Below are 19,073 nucleotides of genomic sequence, written 5' to 3'. Positions count from 1 at the left end.
TGAGTAGGAGGGATGATCGCTAAAAAATGTTGTAGATAAAAGATAAGGCCAGAAAAACATTACAGCAAAGCATTGAAAGGTCTAATTCAGAAACAGCGGTTCTGGCAGAACTATTTTTTTTTTTTAATTTTTGTTTGTTTGTTTTCTGAGAACTTTTAAAATCATCTTTTATTCATTAATTTAACATATATTATCTGGATTTAAAACAAATAAGACTTGGCCTCTGACATCAAGAAGTTTATAAACTGAGAATATACAGTAGAAAGAATTATAACAGAGACAATATCATGAAAATATTATAAAGTAGGGGACACAGAAGAAAAAAATATACATAAGTGTTAATGGATATGCTTTCAAGTAAAGTATGTAAGCGAAGTTTATCTCAGCACCAGGCAAAGTGCTTTACATGGTGCAGACATAACAGCATTTATTAACAAATAAATGGATGAATTATTATCCCTTTACTCTATATCCCTATTTTTATCATCCTGTATGTATTCCTTTGCCTTCTCCAATAGCTTATTAAACTTCCCTTAGTTCTGCTCTCCTTTCTTCATTCTACTGCCATCCTGGGAACTGTAAGAGCCATTTGTAGAAAATAATTATATCTACATACAGTCATGCACTGCATAACAACATTTCAGTCAACAACAAACCATATATATGATGGTGGTTGGAGGAATAGGCTGTACCACATAGCCTAGCTGTACAGCAGGCTATATCATCTAGGTTTGTGTAAATATACTCAATGATGTTTGCACAACAATGAAATCACCTAATGGCACATTTCTCAGAACTTATCCCTGTCGTTAAGTGATGCATGACTGTACTTTGTTCTATTTTGTATCATCTTAAGTCTCAGAAACGTGTCCCCTTAATAATCTTAATCTATAATGTAAGCTAAAGTTTTAGTTTAGTCTAAATTAGGGATAGTTTCATCAATAAAAAATTTGGAGCATCCTATTTCTGCCCTAAGATCACGTTTGGTACAATAAATTCTATGATGTTACTTTTCCTGACTCTTTATAAAGTTATGCATCTTTCCTTCTCAAAAATCATGTTGATGCTCCAATTAATGTCATAGTATATAGTATATAGTATAATACAAGTTGTATTGCCTCAATAATACGGTCATCTTAATATGTATACAGGAAATGTACTACAATATGGGATTGGCTGAAGTTATACATAATTCCATTCTAAAGGCCAAAGAATTGGCCACATTCTATTTAATATACTTACGCTGCAGGTACAACATAAAAACCCAACTACACGAAAAAGTAACTGGAATACTTTATTAAATAGAGGCATGAAAAAGTGAGTTTTTCTTTGTGAAGGCTTGCATTTTCAATGTTCTTTTAATATTATGTACTTTCTACCATATTGTGTCTTACCTGGAACAAGCCCGGCTAGAGGTTGATTATCTTCGTCCCCTTCCCTGTAGGCCTGCCACCAGTTTGGATCTTCTTGACTGATCACATGAAGTATATCACCTTTTTGAAAAGACAGACCTAACTCTCGACATGGAACATAAGGGTCATCTGAGGGGTCATAGTCAAAATGAGCTTTTACATGGATCTAAAAGATAAAAAGGGCAAAAACAACAATAAATGGCAATATAAAATGTTTCATATGAATACAATTTAAATGCTACAAATTTTTTATTATTTTTTAATTTTTAAAAAATTTAATAGAGACAGCATCTCAGTATGTTGTCCAGGATAATCTCAAATTTCTAGCCTCAAGCGATCCTTCTCCCTCAGCCTCCCAAAGTGGTAGGATTATAGGTGTGAGCCACTGCACTTGGCCACAATTTTTCATCAGTGCAAAGAAATTGTAGTTGGAAGAAGGGTGTTAAGTAACAGTGTTTTTGGGCAATATTTTTTCAGGCTGATCTGTTATCTTCTCTGTTGACTTGCAGATATGTACAAGGATATCCACAACACTGTTCGCAGCTACAAGCTGAGGTACAAGGTGCCTCAAAAGCTTGAGAGAAGCAGAAATAGAATAGAATCCTGACCTATGAAAACAATGACTCTGCAATAAGGTACGCAATTTCCAAACCACAGCTACTAGAAAAGGTACACTTTACCTTACCACATCTCTTCATCTAAGCAGGTAAATATGAGCTTCCCTGGGGCTGTCATTGTCTCTTGACCCCACTGTCAGTCCAACTATGCCTTAAACTCTCTTGGCGTTTCTTTTAAAGGATATGTTCATGAAACAAGCACACTATAAACGACTAAAATTAACTAAATCAAGTTTATAATCAATTCTTATTTGTATGCTATGTAGGCTTTGACATATTATTAATGGTACAAGTTATAATTTTTGCTAATAATGTGTTTTTGGAAATCAGAATAAATCAAAGAATTGTGCTATTCTACTTAGCATTAAGGGCAGGTAGTAACTCTCATGAACTTTATAAGCTATTTTGTATGCCATTTCTTCCAATATGCCTCTGTAAGATATGACAGACTATTCTTACTTCTAAGAAGTTATAAAGGAATTAAAATTCTCTTTAATTTCCCCATGTCTAATTTTTACCTAACCTGGGCAAGTTGCATGTGACACTTCCAAAATCTATAAGAAATCTACTTCATCTAACGAGATCTCACACAAATTTGTAATGAGCATTTCTGCCCACATATTTGCAGTGAGCATTTCTGTCACACATAGGTTAAATTCCAAGTTCAGGCTCAACGAACCAAGCAAAAGACAAACAGTCTAAGAATTCAAGGTCCATTTCTATCCAAATGTTATTTGGCTTTGGCTTTTTTTTTTTTTTTTGAGACGGAGTCTCGCTCTGTTGCCCAGGCTGGAGTTCAGTGGCACAATCTTGGCTCACTGCAAACTCCATCTCCCAGGTTCAAGTGATTCTCCTGTCTGAGCCTCCCGAGTAGCTGGGATTACAGGCACTCACCACAACGCCCAGCTAATTTTTGTATGTTTAGTAGAAACAGGATTTCGCCAGTTGGCCACACTGGTCTTGAACTCCTGACCTCAGGTGATCCACCTGCCTTGGCCTCCCAAAGTGCTGGGATTACAGACACGAGCCACCACGCCTGGCCTTAGCTTTAAGTGTTTTACTCTCACCATAATTGAGGTTATATGTAATAAAAGTAATACCAGTCTACCCCAAAAGGGGCACTTTTTAAGCGCTCTTTAAGCACTTGAGACACTGACTAAAATGAGTATTGTCGATGACAGACTATATGAAATTGGAAAAAATGCTAAGTGATAAAGATAGACATAGATAGATAGATAGATAGATAGATAAATGGCTTTTAGAAAAATTTTTGGCTTGTCATTAAAGAATATTTTTTAATTTCAAAGAATATTTTATTAACTTCTATAAATAGGAAATAAAGCTAAGTCCTAATATACAAACTGAAACTAAGGTTAAAAAATGATCTGGTTAAAAATACAAAGATATAAAAGTTAAACAGCTACCAGTAAAACTTAAATGTTATTATGCCTTTTGGGAGTAACTTTTGATACACAAAAAATACACATTATCAGAAGTGTATAGCATAGTGAATTTTCACTAACTAAACAGACCTGTATAACTAGCATCCAAATCAACAACCATCATATCACCAACACCTCAGAGGCCCCACCTGGTCTCTTTCCATCACTACCCATCCCATCCCCTCCAAGGATAAACATCATCCTGATTTCTAGAAACACTGATTATTTTCCCCTGTATATTAATTCATATACATGGAATAGCATAGTATATAATCTTGTACCAAATATAGTTAAGATAACACACCAAATTTGAAAGTGTTGTGGCTCATCCTAAATGCAAAGTGCCCTAAAGAACCTCATTCTAGATGTGAAAAAATAGTTTTTATTAAAATCTTGAAATCTTTGTCAGTCAGCACTAAAAATGAATTTTAGAAAGTTGTGTGGGATAGCAGTGAATCAAAACACAGTTAAGAGATTGAGCAAAAAGATTATACAAATTTATAATCTTGGCATAAGGAAAAATCTCCTATGTAGTTTTATCTAGAAATATGTTTTCTTTAAAAAAAAAAGTGCTTGAGCACCATCCTATCAATTAATAATACTTCTAGAATCTGTTTAAGTTGTTACTTTTTTGCCAAAAAAAAAAAAAAAAAACCTTGAGAATCTAAAAATGGAATTTTTGGCATCACTTGTAGTGGAGAGATCAATTTTACCAGATTTTTCAAAGATCAAATCAAAGTACTTGTCAATCTTGATTGACAATTTTATCAAATCACTTTCTGAAAGCCTACCCAGTATGTTGTTTTTCAAAGTGTTTTTGCTCAGATCACCTGCCTAGGATGTTTATTAAAATGCTGAATTCTCATGCCGCACCTCAGACTCTCACACTGAATTTTAATCAGGTTCCTTGGGTAATTATTAGGTACAGCAATCTTAGGGAACTACTACCCTGAGAGAAATTAAGACCCGTGAGGAGGGAATATCTACATTTATAACCATTGCCATAGGCCAACAAAATCACCCAGAGATGCTTTTCCATGTACTCTTGCCTATGCAGTTCTCATCCCTTAACTATTCTAATTTAACTGGCTTGGAACAGGGCCCCTCTTTGTGTAGGCTGGGAAGAGAACATGCTTTACTTATGTGACAAGTTTCTCTAGTCCCATCTAAAATATACCCTAAAATTAAGAGAAAAAGCTCTTACTTTCCTAAAATTAAGAGGAAAAGGCTCTTATTAATTTTTCCTAAGGAAAAATTAATGATTTGAATGAGTTAAAGTCTGGGTATTGCCTTAACAGATACTATATGACTTTTATCCATATATTCCACTGATTAATTCTTACCAGTTCTAGAAGTTATCTCCACCAGTCTTTCCTGCTAGTGTCAAAATTATTTTGTTTCTCATACAACAAAAAAAGCCCCTTTAAAATGAAGGAGATAAGCTGACCCTCATAGGAAAGGTCCAGGGCCTCATAATGCTATAATAATATCAGAACAGTATATCTGATCAAAACAGTATTTGGCTTCTGAACAAAACAAAATCTTCTGTTTACATTTCAAATTGTAGAACTGTTTGGACGCAATTATCTTCCAGCCCAACATTTTCTTTTTCCTTTTTTTAATATCTATAAGCTGTTCACATTTGAAGTCCTAATGATGAAATGGGGATAGGGTACAGGGATAATGATTCATCAGTTTATTTACATGTTTTTTAGGGATCCAATGTTCCAAAATATTGTTTTTCAACCAATCAAGAAGGCTATTAGAATTACTTATTAATAAAACTTGTCCTATATTGTAATTTGGGATAGTAAGTAGAGTAGTACATATATATACAATATGGGAGGGGGCATGTTCAATGTTTTTTAATTGATAAAGGTATAAAACAAAATTAGCTGGTGGCACAGTAGATGGTACTTGTACACGGTACAGCATAGCTGTAATCCCAGCTACTTGGGAGGCTGAGGCGGGAGAATCACTTGAACCCAGGAGGCGGAGGTTGCAGTGAGCCAAGATGGCACCATTGCACTCCAGCCTGGACAACAGAGTGAAACTCTGTCTCCAAAAAAAAAAAAAGAAAAAGAAAAAAATATTTGGAGAGTGCTGATCTAAAACTCAGGATCTATATTCCACTTGCTCAATGGACACTCCTTTGGAAAAGTATAAATTTGCCACAACCACCTGGACAGTGTACTTGGGAGACAACTTTGGGATTAGCTTAATGGAAAGGTTAGTACCCATGAAGGTAAGGCTATCACATTGGTGACGCCCTCAAAATCAAAGAGAAAAAAAAGAAAAAAAAAAAAAAGGAAGTTTGGTTTTTCCCTTTTCTATTGTCTAAGTATTAGGTTGACTTTTATACTTTTTACACTGACTTTTTTTTTTTTTTAAACTGTTAAGTTCAGGGATACAACTGCAGGTTTGTTACATAGGTAAACTTGTGTGTTGGGGGTTTGTTGTACAGATTATTTCATCACCCAGGTATTAAGCCTAGTACCCATTAGTTACTTTTCCTGATCCTCTCCCTCCCCCTGCCCTCTACCCTCTGAAAGACCCTAGTGTGTGTTGTTCCCCTTTATGTGTCCACGTGTTCTCATCATTTAGCTCCCACATATAAGAGAACATGTGGTATTTGGTTTTCTGTTCCTGTGTTAGTTTGCTAAGGACAATGGCCTCCAACTCCATCCATGTCCCTGCAAAGGATATGATCTCATTTTTTATGGCTGCATTCGTATTCCATGGTGTATATATACCACATTTTCTTTATCGAATCTATCATCGATGGGCATTTACGTTGATTCCACATCTCTGCTACCAAAATATTTTTCTTTGTAATTTTTATTTCTGTATCTCTTACTATCGTAGATTTATCTTTAACTCTTAAAGTTCATTGTAGAAGAGAAAATAGTGAAAGTGAGTCAAGGAAAGCCTTTATAGCACCAAGCAAGTTTTTAAGTATCTCCACACAACACTAGAATTTCTCCTTTCCCCACATCCACCAAGAAATAAATGTCTTTATTAATACATTTTTATACCCATAATGGGAAAGCAATGTATTTGATAGCAGTGGTTCTCAACTTTTCTTTACAACACAGTTATCTCTGTAGTGCCTGGCACAGAGTACATAATCATAATAATAGCTTATATGTATTAAACAATCAATAATCTGTTAATTTTCTGGTACATATTCTGTAACTAATAAGCGATGTGATCCTTCTTCATTTAAATACACTCCTTGTTAGATTATGGCATTAGACTAAATGAAAAAGTCCCATTCAGATAAAAGTCTATTATGCCCTTCCTACATATTATTATAGTATAGAATAATCTAAAGTTTTACAAACTAGTCTGGGAAATCCAATCCTTCCTTTTTTTAAAAAGGTCGAGAGAAGGAAACTGTACGTTTGAATAATGTATGCATTTCCTAGATCAAATGTGCCAGTTACTCAGGAAGTGAAATACAAAGGTGCCAAGACTCTTGCCCTCTGCTACTGAAAGAGCAGCCACTGATTGCTATGTGTGATACAAAAGAAATTTAAGAACTCAAGAGAGCACTTCTGACACAGCTTATTATTGTCATACATGACATCATAATTCAACAAGTCATTATATAGGGGTTTCAGATAACACTTATTTTGTATATCTGTCTTAAACACATTTCTAACATCACAAAACATAAATCAGAAAGATATCTGCTGCTGCTGATATCAACAGATGCTGACCTGTACCATAATGATACTCAATAAATTGGTTCTAATTTCTTTAGATTATTAATTCCATAGATAATTATTCTGCATATGTCAACCAAGACTATGATTTCCTATTACTGTTTCCTTTCTGGACAGCCTCAATGAGCTTTAATAATAGCAGTTCATTTTAAGCCAGTTAGGTTTGACAAAACTTGGCAAGATATATTGCAATTGAGAGTTATTCATAATAAAAAGAGAAAAGAAGGGGCTGGGCGTGGTGGCTCATGCCTGTAATCCCAGCACTTTGGGAGGCCAAGGTGGGCGGATCATCAGAGGTCAGGAGTTCAAGACCAGCCTGGCCAACATGGTGAAACTCTGTCTCTACTAAAAATACACACACACACACACACACACACACACACACACACACACACAAATTCAGCCAGGCATGGTGGCGGGCGCCTGTAATCCCAGCTACTTGGGAGGCTGAGTCAGGAGAATGCTTGAACACAGGAGGCAGAGGTTACAGTGAGCCAAGATCGCACCACTGTACTCCAGCCTGGGTGACAGAGCAAGACTCCATCTCAAAAAAAACAAAAAACAAAAGAGAAAAGAAGGAAAAGAAAAATACTGCACATCACTCTATTCTCAAAAGATCCCTACTTTAAATATGAAAATAGGCCGGGTTCGGTGGCTCATGCCTGTAATCCCAGCACTTTGGGAGGCCAAGGCGGGCAGATCACCTGAGGTCAGGAGTTCGAGACCAGCGTGGCCAACATAGTGAAACCCCATCTCTGCTAAAAATACAAAAATTAGCTGGATGTGGTGGCATGCACTTGTAGTCTCAGCTACTAGGGAGGCTGAAGCAGGAGAACTGCTTGACTCTGGGAGGCGGAGGTTGCAGTGAGCCCAGATGGTGCCACTGCTTGCCTCGGTGACAAGAGTGAGACTCCAAGTAAAAAGAACAGAAAAAGCTCCATTTTAAAAGGGATAGATGTGGCATTTTGCTCTTTCTCCCACTTTCTTCCTTTTTAAGCTAGTTCATTTTCCAGTTAAGTAGTTCCTGAGATTGTTCACCATGAACCTATATTCCTTTGGTCTTCAGATTAAACCAGCCTTTTATTCTTAATCAATAATGAAAGTTGGGGGTTAAATAACCACTAAAGGATAAGTAAGTTATTTCATTCTTAGGTTGAAACAATCTGTGTAAGTTAATTGCTTTGATATTCTGTTTTGCATACGAGAATCAACAAGTTTCAATGTAACACTTCGATTAATTCTATCCATGAAAAAATGGCTTTTCTTTTACAGAATTCCAGATTCTGCATGAATAGCAGGAAAAAAATGTTGAGAAAACATGTCTTGGCTGGGCATTGTGGCTCACGTCTGTAATCCCAACACTTCGGGAGGCCAAGGCGGGTGGACCACTTGAGCTCAGGAGTTCGAGACTAGCCTGGGCAACATAGTGAAAGCCATCTCTACCAAAAGTACAAAAAAATTAGCCGGATGTGGTAGTATGCATCTGTGTTTCCAGCTACTAGGGAGGCTGAGGTAGGAGGACTGCTTGAGCCCAGGCAGTCAAGGCTGCAGGAGTCATGATCACACCACTGCACTCCAGCCTGGATAATACAGCCAGATCCCACCTCAAAAAAAAAAAAAAAGTCTTAACTTCTGACATTTATTCTCAAAAGACAAAAGTCATTTACTCAGGAGGGATGGATTATTGTAGATAAGTAAGTAGGAGTATATTCCAACCCTCCTCTGTTATGTTTCCTCAGTTTGCAGAGCTACTTTTGAAGTTCAGGGCTTATACACAGTAGAGATACAGGGAACAGCACAATGCACAGAGAATCAAGCTGTTTAAATTCAAAGACAAACTATATTTCCTCATTTCTCTTCCTGCAAAAAAATTGTAAACATAAAGTAGGTTGCAGATACAATATCAACTTCAGTATGTTCTGTAAAAAATGAAGGGAAAACATGGAATGATAGCCAAACTATAAAGCATACCTGTGATGAAATATTGAGAGAAAAATGAAACTGTTCTTTCTCAAACTGCTATGCTTTAAAGTTAAGAATAACAGATGCAATACATCAAGCTTCCATGTTAATTCAACACTTTAAAGTGTTTCATTTTTAAATAGCTTTATTGATATATAATTCATATACAATTCACTCATGTACACAATTGGATGGTTTTAGTTTATTCACAGATTTGTACAATTATCACCACAAACAATTTTAAAACATACTTATCCCCTCAAAAAGAAACTTGGTACTGATTAGTAATCACCATTCCCTCATAAATCCTCATCTCCACATCTAAGGAATTACTAATCTGCTTTCTCTCCTATGGATTTACCTATTCTGGACATTTTATATAAATGAACCAATATATGGCCTTTTGTGACTGGCTTCCTTCGCTCAGCATAATTTCTTCAAGGTTCATCCATGTTGTAGCATATATCAGTACTGTAGTCTTTTAAAATTATCAAATAATATCCCATCATACATACATATTTTGTCTTTCATTCATCACCTGACAGACATTTGGGTTGTTACTACTTTCTAGCTACTGTGAATTCTGCTGCTATGAACATTCATGTAGACATTCTTATGTGAATATATGTTTTCAGTCCTTTTGGATATATACTTTGGAATGCAATTGCTTGACTGTATGGTAATGGAGACTGACTTTTAACAGATCTAGCTGAGTAAATGTCTAACAGAACAATATACTCTAAAAGAAGGGTTGCACATACTTTTTAAAAAGCACTTGCCCTACTCCATACTAAGTTAAGTAAACCCACCTATAACTATAAAAAAAAAATTCTGAAACTGAAATTATTTTCTACATTTTATTTTAAAAAGGTGCAGAGTTGGCTGGATGTGAAGGCTCACACCTGTAATCCCAGCACTTTGGGAGGCCGAGGCAGGCAGATCACATGAAGCCAGGAGTTCAAGATCAACCTGGCCAACATGGCAAAACCCCGTCTCTACCAAAAATACAAAAATCAGCTGGGTGTGGTGGCATGCGCCTGGAATCCCAGCTACTCAAGAGGCTGAGGTGGGAGAATCATTTGAACCTGGAAGGCATAGGTTGCAGTGAGCCAAGATCACACCACTGCACTCTACCCTGGGCAACAGATGGAGATTCCATCTTCCACCTTCCAAAAAAAAAGGTGCAGAGTTTACTAATTTAAAACATTGATATTTCATATTTATTTAAATAAAAATGATTGAATTTATCTCTATTTGAGTACAGGAAACAGTGACATTTCTGTAACAGTAAACAGTATCAGAAGTAAACAGCATCCACAAACACATAAATAATGAACATTTAAAAATCACTTACTACTGTTTCCTTGGCAGGAGGCGGCTTGATCTGTTGACTGGGAATCAGGACAAAAGTCAAAGTACCATGCATATCAGACTGTAATAGAAAGATCAGGTTATTTTTTAAATTTGCATTTATGAAAATCATTCCATAATTTTATGATCTATATTCCCTAAAGTGGACTATTTCAGAACCCCTCCACAGACTTAAATGACCAGCAGCACTTTGCTCTACCAAAGCAATGAATGGGGCTGGATGAAAATAAGTGTGTGAAGATGTCTCTAGATTTTACAACAGAATCAGTAGATAGTAGAGATTCCACTGTAATAACAGATGCTGAATAACTAGGACCATAAATCTAGTCTGTGCGTGTGTACAAAGTGATCATAAATTGCACTCAAAAGATGTCTAGAAATGATTTTCTGATTATACTAGCACTATCCAATAGAACTTTCTCCAATGATGGAAATGTGCTATTTCTGTATCTTAATAATGGTAGCCATTAGCTACATACTGCTTCTCAGCACTTGAAATGCAGCTAGTGCGAATAAGGAACTGAATTTTAAATTTTACTTAATTTAAACAGAAATAGCTATATGCAGCTAGTGATTATTATGCCGGACACTGCAGATCTATAGTACTGTTATTATCTAATATTATTAGGAAAACAACAATCAATTACAGATAATAAAATAATAGAACACAAAAAATCATCAGGACACAGACTTTGTTTTGTTACTGTTTCCCAAGTGGCTAGTGCATATTAGGCACTCAATAAATATGTACTGAGTGAATTAATGAGTTATATTACTGATTCCAGAAAAATAAAATATATGTGATAGTGATACATCAGAAAGTAAAAAAATATCAGTGGTACCACCCAAAAATAAAACTGCTAACAAATACTGTGGAACAGTTACATCATGGAAAAATCAGGCTAGAAATCATCTAGTGCTCTTAACAGTTATTTTAAAAATATTTTATTCTAAAGTCTAATAAGAGCTTTCTAAAAGCTATCAATTATTCTTCTAGCTGCGTCAACTTACCAACAAGTCAAAAACCTCATTGACATCTTTCCCCCGAATTTCAATGCCATTAATCTCTAGAACTTCATCTCCTTCATGCAACAGACCACTTTTCTCTGCAGCACCCCCTTTTACTATCCGGCTAATGATGACAGAGTCCATTTCATTACGAACTGTAGCACCCTAAAAATATATATATGTATAATTTAAAAATAATACAATTTTTGTTAAGCATTTATTTTTAAATTCTATTTTTTCTATTCAACAATACTAACCTTCAGTTATCTTAAGAAAAAATTTATTTACACAACTAGAGTAATTGTAATTAGATTTAAAAGTTGACCATTTCCCCCACACTTTCTGCTTCAGAAATACTCTATTCATTAGAATTCTGAAATTAACCAGACTTTTGAAGCACACAACAGCAGTTGTTTAAAAACAGTATGTGGGACACTTACCAACGGAATATCACGAGCCTTTTCTATACGAACTATTTTTACAGTTTCTCCTCCATACTGGCCAATACTTTCATAAACTCTCTCATCTGTAATGGGCTCTAGCTGCATTTCCTGCTCAGCAACCTTATCGTGGGCCAGTAAAAGTGCCTGTTTCAAAGAAATCCATGGCATTTTAAGTAACAGCATGATTTATTTCTGCAGAGTGATTTTTAACCTATGTACATAGTATTCTGACCATTAAATCTTTAAAAGTGTTATAATTAATTAGAGCTAATAATAAAGATGTGTTAAGTATACTAAGGGCATACTCTGGAATGGGTTATGAAAGTCTAAAATGCTTACTAAACTTCGGAAGATAACATCAATGTAAAGGTCTACACACCCTAGATAATTAAACTTACAGAAAATACAACCAAAGGGGGGAAGAATTTTTGCCTAATTTTTAAAGAAAAGGTTGTTTCAAAAATAATTTGGTTCATTTTAAATCTGAAAATATATAATCCAACAATAACTACTATGTTATAGATGGGGTTGTAAACATCAAAATAGGCTAGAGAATGTTTGACTTCTCTTCCAGTACTGGAGTCTTTGATTTAAAAAAATAGAAGAATGCTGGAAAAACCACATATATAGTATTCTGTCCATTTTCTACCTGAATATGTGGAGTATTCAGCAAAGCAGTTAGTTCTTGTCCTTCCTTATGATGAACTGGCTTCAAAACAGTTTGTACCTAAGAAACAAAAATAAAGATTATTCTTCCTAGATTATAGGAAGTATCAGTAGCACCTGTATGCAGGGTCATATTTTTTAAGTACAAATTAAAATAATAAAAATACTTGTAAGAAATAAAATCACTAAAAAGAATTATGAGAGTTTTCAATCTTGTTATTATGGATAAAACAACAGTATTTCTTATTAAAAAAACACTAAATAAGATTTTGGTACTTACGCCTATAGACAAAATACTTCCATCTTGAACGTTTCGCCCAACATACCATAAAATTCATTAATAATAATTACATAAGAAAAGAAAAACTGTCCTAACAGTTACCTTGCTATTTTATAGTTTTTAAATCATTTATGTGACTATTTAAAATCAGAGATGACAACTGAAAGAGTTATAGTCAGGCTGGGTGCAGTGGCTCACACCTGTAATCCCAGAACTTTGAGAGGCTGAGGCAAGCGGATTGCTTAAGCCCAGGAGTTTGAGACCAGCCTGGGCAACACAGTGAGACCCTGTCTCTATTTTATAAATTTTTTTATATAATTAAAAAAAAAGACTGACAGTCTAACAAGATGAATTTATATGAGTGTAATGGAACAATCACCATAATATAATGGATTACATTAAATTTCCCACAGTCGAGAAATCTTTGTCTTCCTAGGATAAACTCCCCTTGGTTATAAATTTTTTTAGCCTGTTTCCTTATCTTTAGAATGGCACCTACTATTTATGGTGCTTCAAAGACTGATTAAGAAAATCTTAAAACAGGCCAGATACATATGGCTCACACCAGTAATCCCAGCACTTTGGGAAGCCAAAGCAGGCAGATCACTTGAGGTCAGGAGTTCGAGACCAGCCTGGCCAACATGGCAAAATACTGTCTCTACTAAAAATACAAAAATTAGCCAGGCGTGGTGGCGTGTGCCTGTAATTCCAGCTACTCAAGAGGCTGAGGCATGAGAATGGCTTGAACCCAGGAGGTAGAGGTTGCAGTGAGCTGAGATGGCGCCACTGCATTCCAGCCTGGATGATGGAATGAGACTTTCTCAAAAAAAAAAAAAAAAAAAAAAGGTAATTCATAATACAGGAACCCAGTAATTCTATACCTTTTATGGCTATTTTAAATCATTTTATCAGTAATTTCCCTATGAAACCCAAGAGATGATAATTTTGGGATTAATTAATTTTACCACAGCAAGTGGATCAAAGCAATGACAGTACCAAAACCAGTCTGTCCTCAGGTTTTGGTACTTAGAAAATTATATTTCTAATTGTAGAGTTCCATATGTATAAACAGGACGGCAGAGCAAATATTATCTTCTTCAAGAACTCAACTAAAATCTTACAATGGACAAGGCTTTAAGGCTTTAAGACCCAGGATTTAAGACTGTGGGTAACTAAAAGTTGTTTTTAAAAGAGGGTATTTTCCCTTTTAAAGTTTATCAAGTCTACATTAATTTTAAATGAAATCTGTAGTCTTGATCATACACCTTTTGACAGCTGAAGAAACTCTGAGGATGGGAAGATAATTCTGGATTAAAAATGTACCAAGGGTATAGAAAATACACTGAGTCAGCTCAATAATAATTTTCCGTATTAGAGATTTTTTCCCTATTCCCACTTTTAAGTCAGTTCCTAAACATCTCTGAGATCTTCCCTTCTAAAGAAATTTAGAACTCCCGTGTTTACCCACTGCCCTACTAACCTATATGTTGCTTATTCTAGTGTCAACACATATCATCAGCTACTTCTACAACGGTGTTAAGGAATTAAAAGGCTATTCTTTTATTCCACTGCTCCTTTCCATTGGCCTATAAAAATGCTCTAATCCCTTATCTTTAAAAATACCCTTTCCTGACCTTGTACTCTTCTTTAGCTATACCACTTTTCCTTGTTTTCCTTCAGAGGCAAGACCCTTTTGTATTTTAAAACTAATTATTTTTTTAATTATAAAAATGATGTATGTTAAATGTGAAAAATCAGAAAATTGATAACCAAAAGGAAGGAAGTAAAAGAATGGACTTTTATTATACTTAGGGATAATCACTTTGGTATATATCCTTCCTACATTTTTCTACTTGTTTTTACCAAAATATTCACCTTGATATATGTATCTGACAAAGAACTTGTAGCCAGAATATATTAAGAACTCTTACAACTCAAGACGATTAAAATGGAAATAAGATCTAACCGGATATTTCACAAAAGATAGAGAAATAGCCAATACACATATAGAATAATGCTCAATATCATTAGTCACTATGTACATGCAAATCGAAACAAGATACCATTACCTACCTACTAGAATCATAAACAGGAAACAACCCAAATATCCATCAATAGGTAAGTGGTCAAATTGTGGGATATTCAAAGAATGAAATGATACTCAGCAATTTACAAACTACTGATACAAGAACAACATGGATGAATCTCAAAAACATTATACTAAGCAAAAGAAGTCTGACAGAAAAGACCACCTATTGTCTTATTACATTTATATGAAATGTCCACAAATGACAAATTTGTAAAACAGAAAGCAAATCAGTGGATATTCATAGGGCCTGAGGATTGAAAGAGGTGATTGTCATCGCAAAGGGTCGTGGGAGAGAAGCTCTGTGGAGTGATGGATGCTTCTACAACTTGATAGCAGTTGTATGTTTTACAGATGTACATATATGTCAAAATACACTGAACTATACAATAAAACACACTCATTTTAAGTGCATGTAAATTATATCTCAATAAAGTCAGTTACTCCAAAAATGTACCCATAGCATCTAAACTTTGAGAAAATTTCTATGTATATACCCCTTCTTTATTCTTGACATTTATTTTTACCAAAATGAGATCATGCTACTCATAGTTTTTATAATAGTTTTTTTTTTTTTTGAGACGGAGTTTCACTCTTGTCGCCCAGGCTGGAGTGCAATGGCATGATCTTGGCTCACTGCAACCTTCGCCTCCCGGGTTCAAGCGATTCTCCTGCCTCAGACTCCTGAGTAGCTGGGATTACAGGTGCCCGCCACCACACCCAACTAGTTTTTTTTATTTTTAGTAGAGACAGGGTTTCACCATGTTGGCCAGACTAGTCTCGAACTCCTGACCTCAGGCGGTCCGCCCACCTCGGCCTCCCAAAGTGCTGGGATGACAGGCGTGAGCCACCACGCCCGGCCCCTAGTAACAGTATAACTATTTTGACTTGATACTAATAAATTACTAAAATATTTTATTTTTCTATGTCACTAAATATCCTTTTTAAAACAGAAATATGACCATTCTAGTTCTGAGTGGCTCTCTGTCACAAGATTAAGTCTAAGCTCCTTAGTATTAAATCTAAGGACCATCACCATCTGATTCTTTCGTCTTTTCCAGCCCTATCTCCTGGCATTCCTTATGCCTTAACCTTTTTGATTCAGCATTAAACTGCTTGTTCCCTGCACAAACCATGCTGTCTCCCCACAACAACTGTGATTATACTAGCTGTCTCAGCTACCTGAATTGCCTTATTCTATTTGCCTAGATAATATGTACTCGTAAGACTGAACATTTGATCTAAAATTATCAATAGGGCTATTTCCCCACTAGACTGAGCTCAATGAAGATAGAATTGTATCTTATTCAGCTTCATATCTGACTATTGGCAGAATGTCTGACAAATAGCACTGAAATATTTAATGAATTCAATGAAAGGAAGAGAGGATAGGAAGTCATCCTTGATGTCTCCTTTACCTTTATTACCCACATAGAGACACTATGTCCTATTAATTTTCTACTTAAATATTTCTATAATCCATGCACAACTGCTATTCAAAATCTTACATCTGGACAATTACAATAGCCTCCACATTATTCTATGTTTCCACTGACTTTCCACAATGTTATCAAAGTAATATTTTAAATTAGAAGCCTGTTTATATAAATCTGTTCAAAATTCTTCAGTAGATTCGCAATCATGTATAGAATAAATTTCTTGCTTTAAATGTTTTATGAAGTGACCTTTTCCTGTTAAATTTGAGAAACACAAAAAAACTAGTAAAATTACCTATTTATCTAACACCCAGAGATAGCCTTTTTAATAGTTTATTAATTCTTCCATTACCTCTTACATGCAGTTTAAATGAGATATGTGTGTGCATCTGTATAAATTAATTCATATTTTCCCTGTTCCTATACAACTTCATAATTCATTACTTCTTCCTGTTTTATTGCACTGACTGGTACTGCCAAAAAATGTTGAATACTAGTGGTGGGCATCTGGAGTTTCTTTATCTTATTCAAGACTTAAATGGCAATGTGTGGGTGTTTCACCATTAGGGAAGATGCTATTGGTTTCTGGTATTATTATTTTTCTTTTTTTCCCCCAAAGTGCTTTGTCACACATGTGGTATTATTTTTGACTATTATCAAGTTAAAATAATGTGACTGGCTTTCTAAGAATTTGTATCAACAAAGAAAAAGTACTGAATTTTTTTCAGATGCCTTCTCTGCATCAAAATCATCATAGGAGGCCAGGTGCTGTGGCTCACGCCTGTAATCCCAGTACTCTGGGAGGCTGAGATGGAAGGATTGTTTGAGCCCAAGAGTTTGAGTCCCAGCTATTCAGGAGGCTGAGGTGGGAGGACTGCTTGAGCCCAGGAGGTTGAGGTTGCAGTGAGCCATAATTATGCCACTGCACAGCAGCCTGGGTGACAGAGCGAGACTCTGTCTCAAAACAAAGATCATATGGTTTTCTCCTTTCACCTATTCATATAAGTTAATTCTTTTAAAATATTTAAAATATTTACCAAAGTAATCCATCATAGGATAAATTTAAATTTATTAATGGCCTTCAGGATCTAGACACCATCTTTTTTTTTTTTTTTTTTTTTTTTTTGAGACAAGTTTCACTCTGTTGCCCAGGCTGGATGGAGTGCAGTGGCGCGATCTTGGCTCACTGTAAGCTCTGCCTCCCCGGGTTCATGCCATTCTCCTGCCTCAGCCTCCTGAGTACCACCACACCCGGCTAATTTTTTTGTATTTTTAGTAGAGACAGCGTTTCACCGTGTTAGCCAGGATGGTCTTGATCTCCTGACCTCGTGATCTGCCCACCTTGGCCTCCCAAAATGCTGGGATTACAGGCGTGAGCCACTGCATCCGGCGTCTGGACACCATCTTTTAACATTAAGTCCTATACTTACTTAGCATTCAAGAAATTTGCCAGGCTTTCTCTCTCACTACCACCTCTGTACCCTTTGAGCATGGAATGCCTTTTCCTCTTTCTTACGCTTCCTGGTATATTCTCAGTCACCCCTCAAGACTCAGCAAATTAAATTTCCTTCTATGTTTTTTCCTTCTTCTCATCATTCCCCTCATCCTTCCCATCCTCCCAAAACAGAATTAGGCATATCTCGGTGCTGTTGGCACTCTTCTCATATTGCCATCATAGCACTTCTCATTAGACTGTAATTGTTTACTCATTGTTCCTCCACAGCAAAAGCCTAATGCAACTTTCACAGGTTGACAAACATCTAGGTTTTTTTTGGTTTCTATTATCTGGTTGCTATGAACATCTGTTTTTAAGCTTTTCTGTGGACACATTTTCATTTCTCTTGGCTATATACCTACAAGTGAAATTGCTGGGTCACAGTATATAGGTACATTAGCTTTAGCAGATACTGCCAAACATTTTTCCAAAGTGGTAGTATCAATTTATACTCCACCAGTGATGTATGAGAGTTTCAGTTGTTCCATAAGTTCACAAACAATACTGATAGTCTTTTAAATTGTAATCATTGTCATTCTGGTGTCAGTGTAACTGTATCTCGTTATGTTTTAATTTGCATTTCTCTGTTGGCTAATGATGCCTAGTTATCTTTTCATTGCTATTGGCCATTTGGATTTCCTCTTTTTTGTGAAGTGACTGTTCTTTGTCAATTTTTTTTTTAACTGAGTAGTCTTTTTTTCTTATTAATTTCCAAGAGTTTTTTTTTTTTTTTGAGACAGGGTCTCACTCCGTCGCCCAGACTGGAATGCAGTGGTGCAATCTCAGCTCACTGCAACCTTTGCCTCCCGGGTTTAAGTGATTCTCCTGCCTCAGCCTCCCAAGCAGCTGGAATTGCAGGTGTACACCACTACAGCCAGCTAATTTTTGTATTTTTTTTTTAGTAGAGACCAGGTTTCACCATGTTGGCCAGGCTGGTCTTGAACTCCTGACCTCAAATGATCCACCCGCCTTGGCCTCCCAAAATGCTGGGATTACAGGAGTGAGCCTCCCAAAGTGCTGGTATTACAGACCGCACCCGGCCAACAAGAGTTCTTTATATATTTCATAGACAAGTTTTTGTCATATATTTACACACACACACACACACACACTTCAATATCTCAAAA

At 35.9% G+C, this 19,073-nt stretch overlaps 1 protein-coding gene across 3 annotated transcripts in view; it reads right to left on the bottom strand.

Moving 5' to 3' along the window:
• The window catches only part of PALS1 (protein associated with LIN7 1, MAGUK p55 family member), a 96,089-nt gene that overhangs the window by 21,646 nt on the left and 55,370 nt on the right, over window positions 1–19,073 (bottom strand). For all 3 annotated transcript variants that reach the window (XM_003314400.6, XM_510014.9, XM_009427985.5), the window contains exons 5-9: window positions 12,633–12,710; window positions 11,981–12,127; window positions 11,544–11,705; window positions 10,516–10,593; window positions 1,395–1,578 (exon numbers count right to left, since the gene is read on the bottom strand). In XM_003314400.6, the coding sequence (XP_003314448.1) occupies window positions 1,395–1,578; window positions 10,516–10,593; window positions 11,544–11,705; window positions 11,981–12,127; window positions 12,633–12,710 (649 nt within the window). The remainder of the gene's footprint in view (window positions 1–1,394; window positions 1,579–10,515; window positions 10,594–11,543; window positions 11,706–11,980; window positions 12,128–12,632; window positions 12,711–19,073) is intronic.

The sequence above is a fragment of the Pan troglodytes genome, chromosome 15 (assembly GCF_028858775.2).
Source record: "Pan troglodytes isolate AG18354 chromosome 15, NHGRI_mPanTro3-v2.0_pri, whole genome shotgun sequence".
NCBI lineage: Eukaryota > Metazoa > Chordata > Mammalia > Primates > Hominidae > Pan > Pan troglodytes.
The sequence above is the reverse complement of the archived record's forward strand: the minus strand, read 5'-3'. Positions and strand labels throughout refer to the sequence as shown.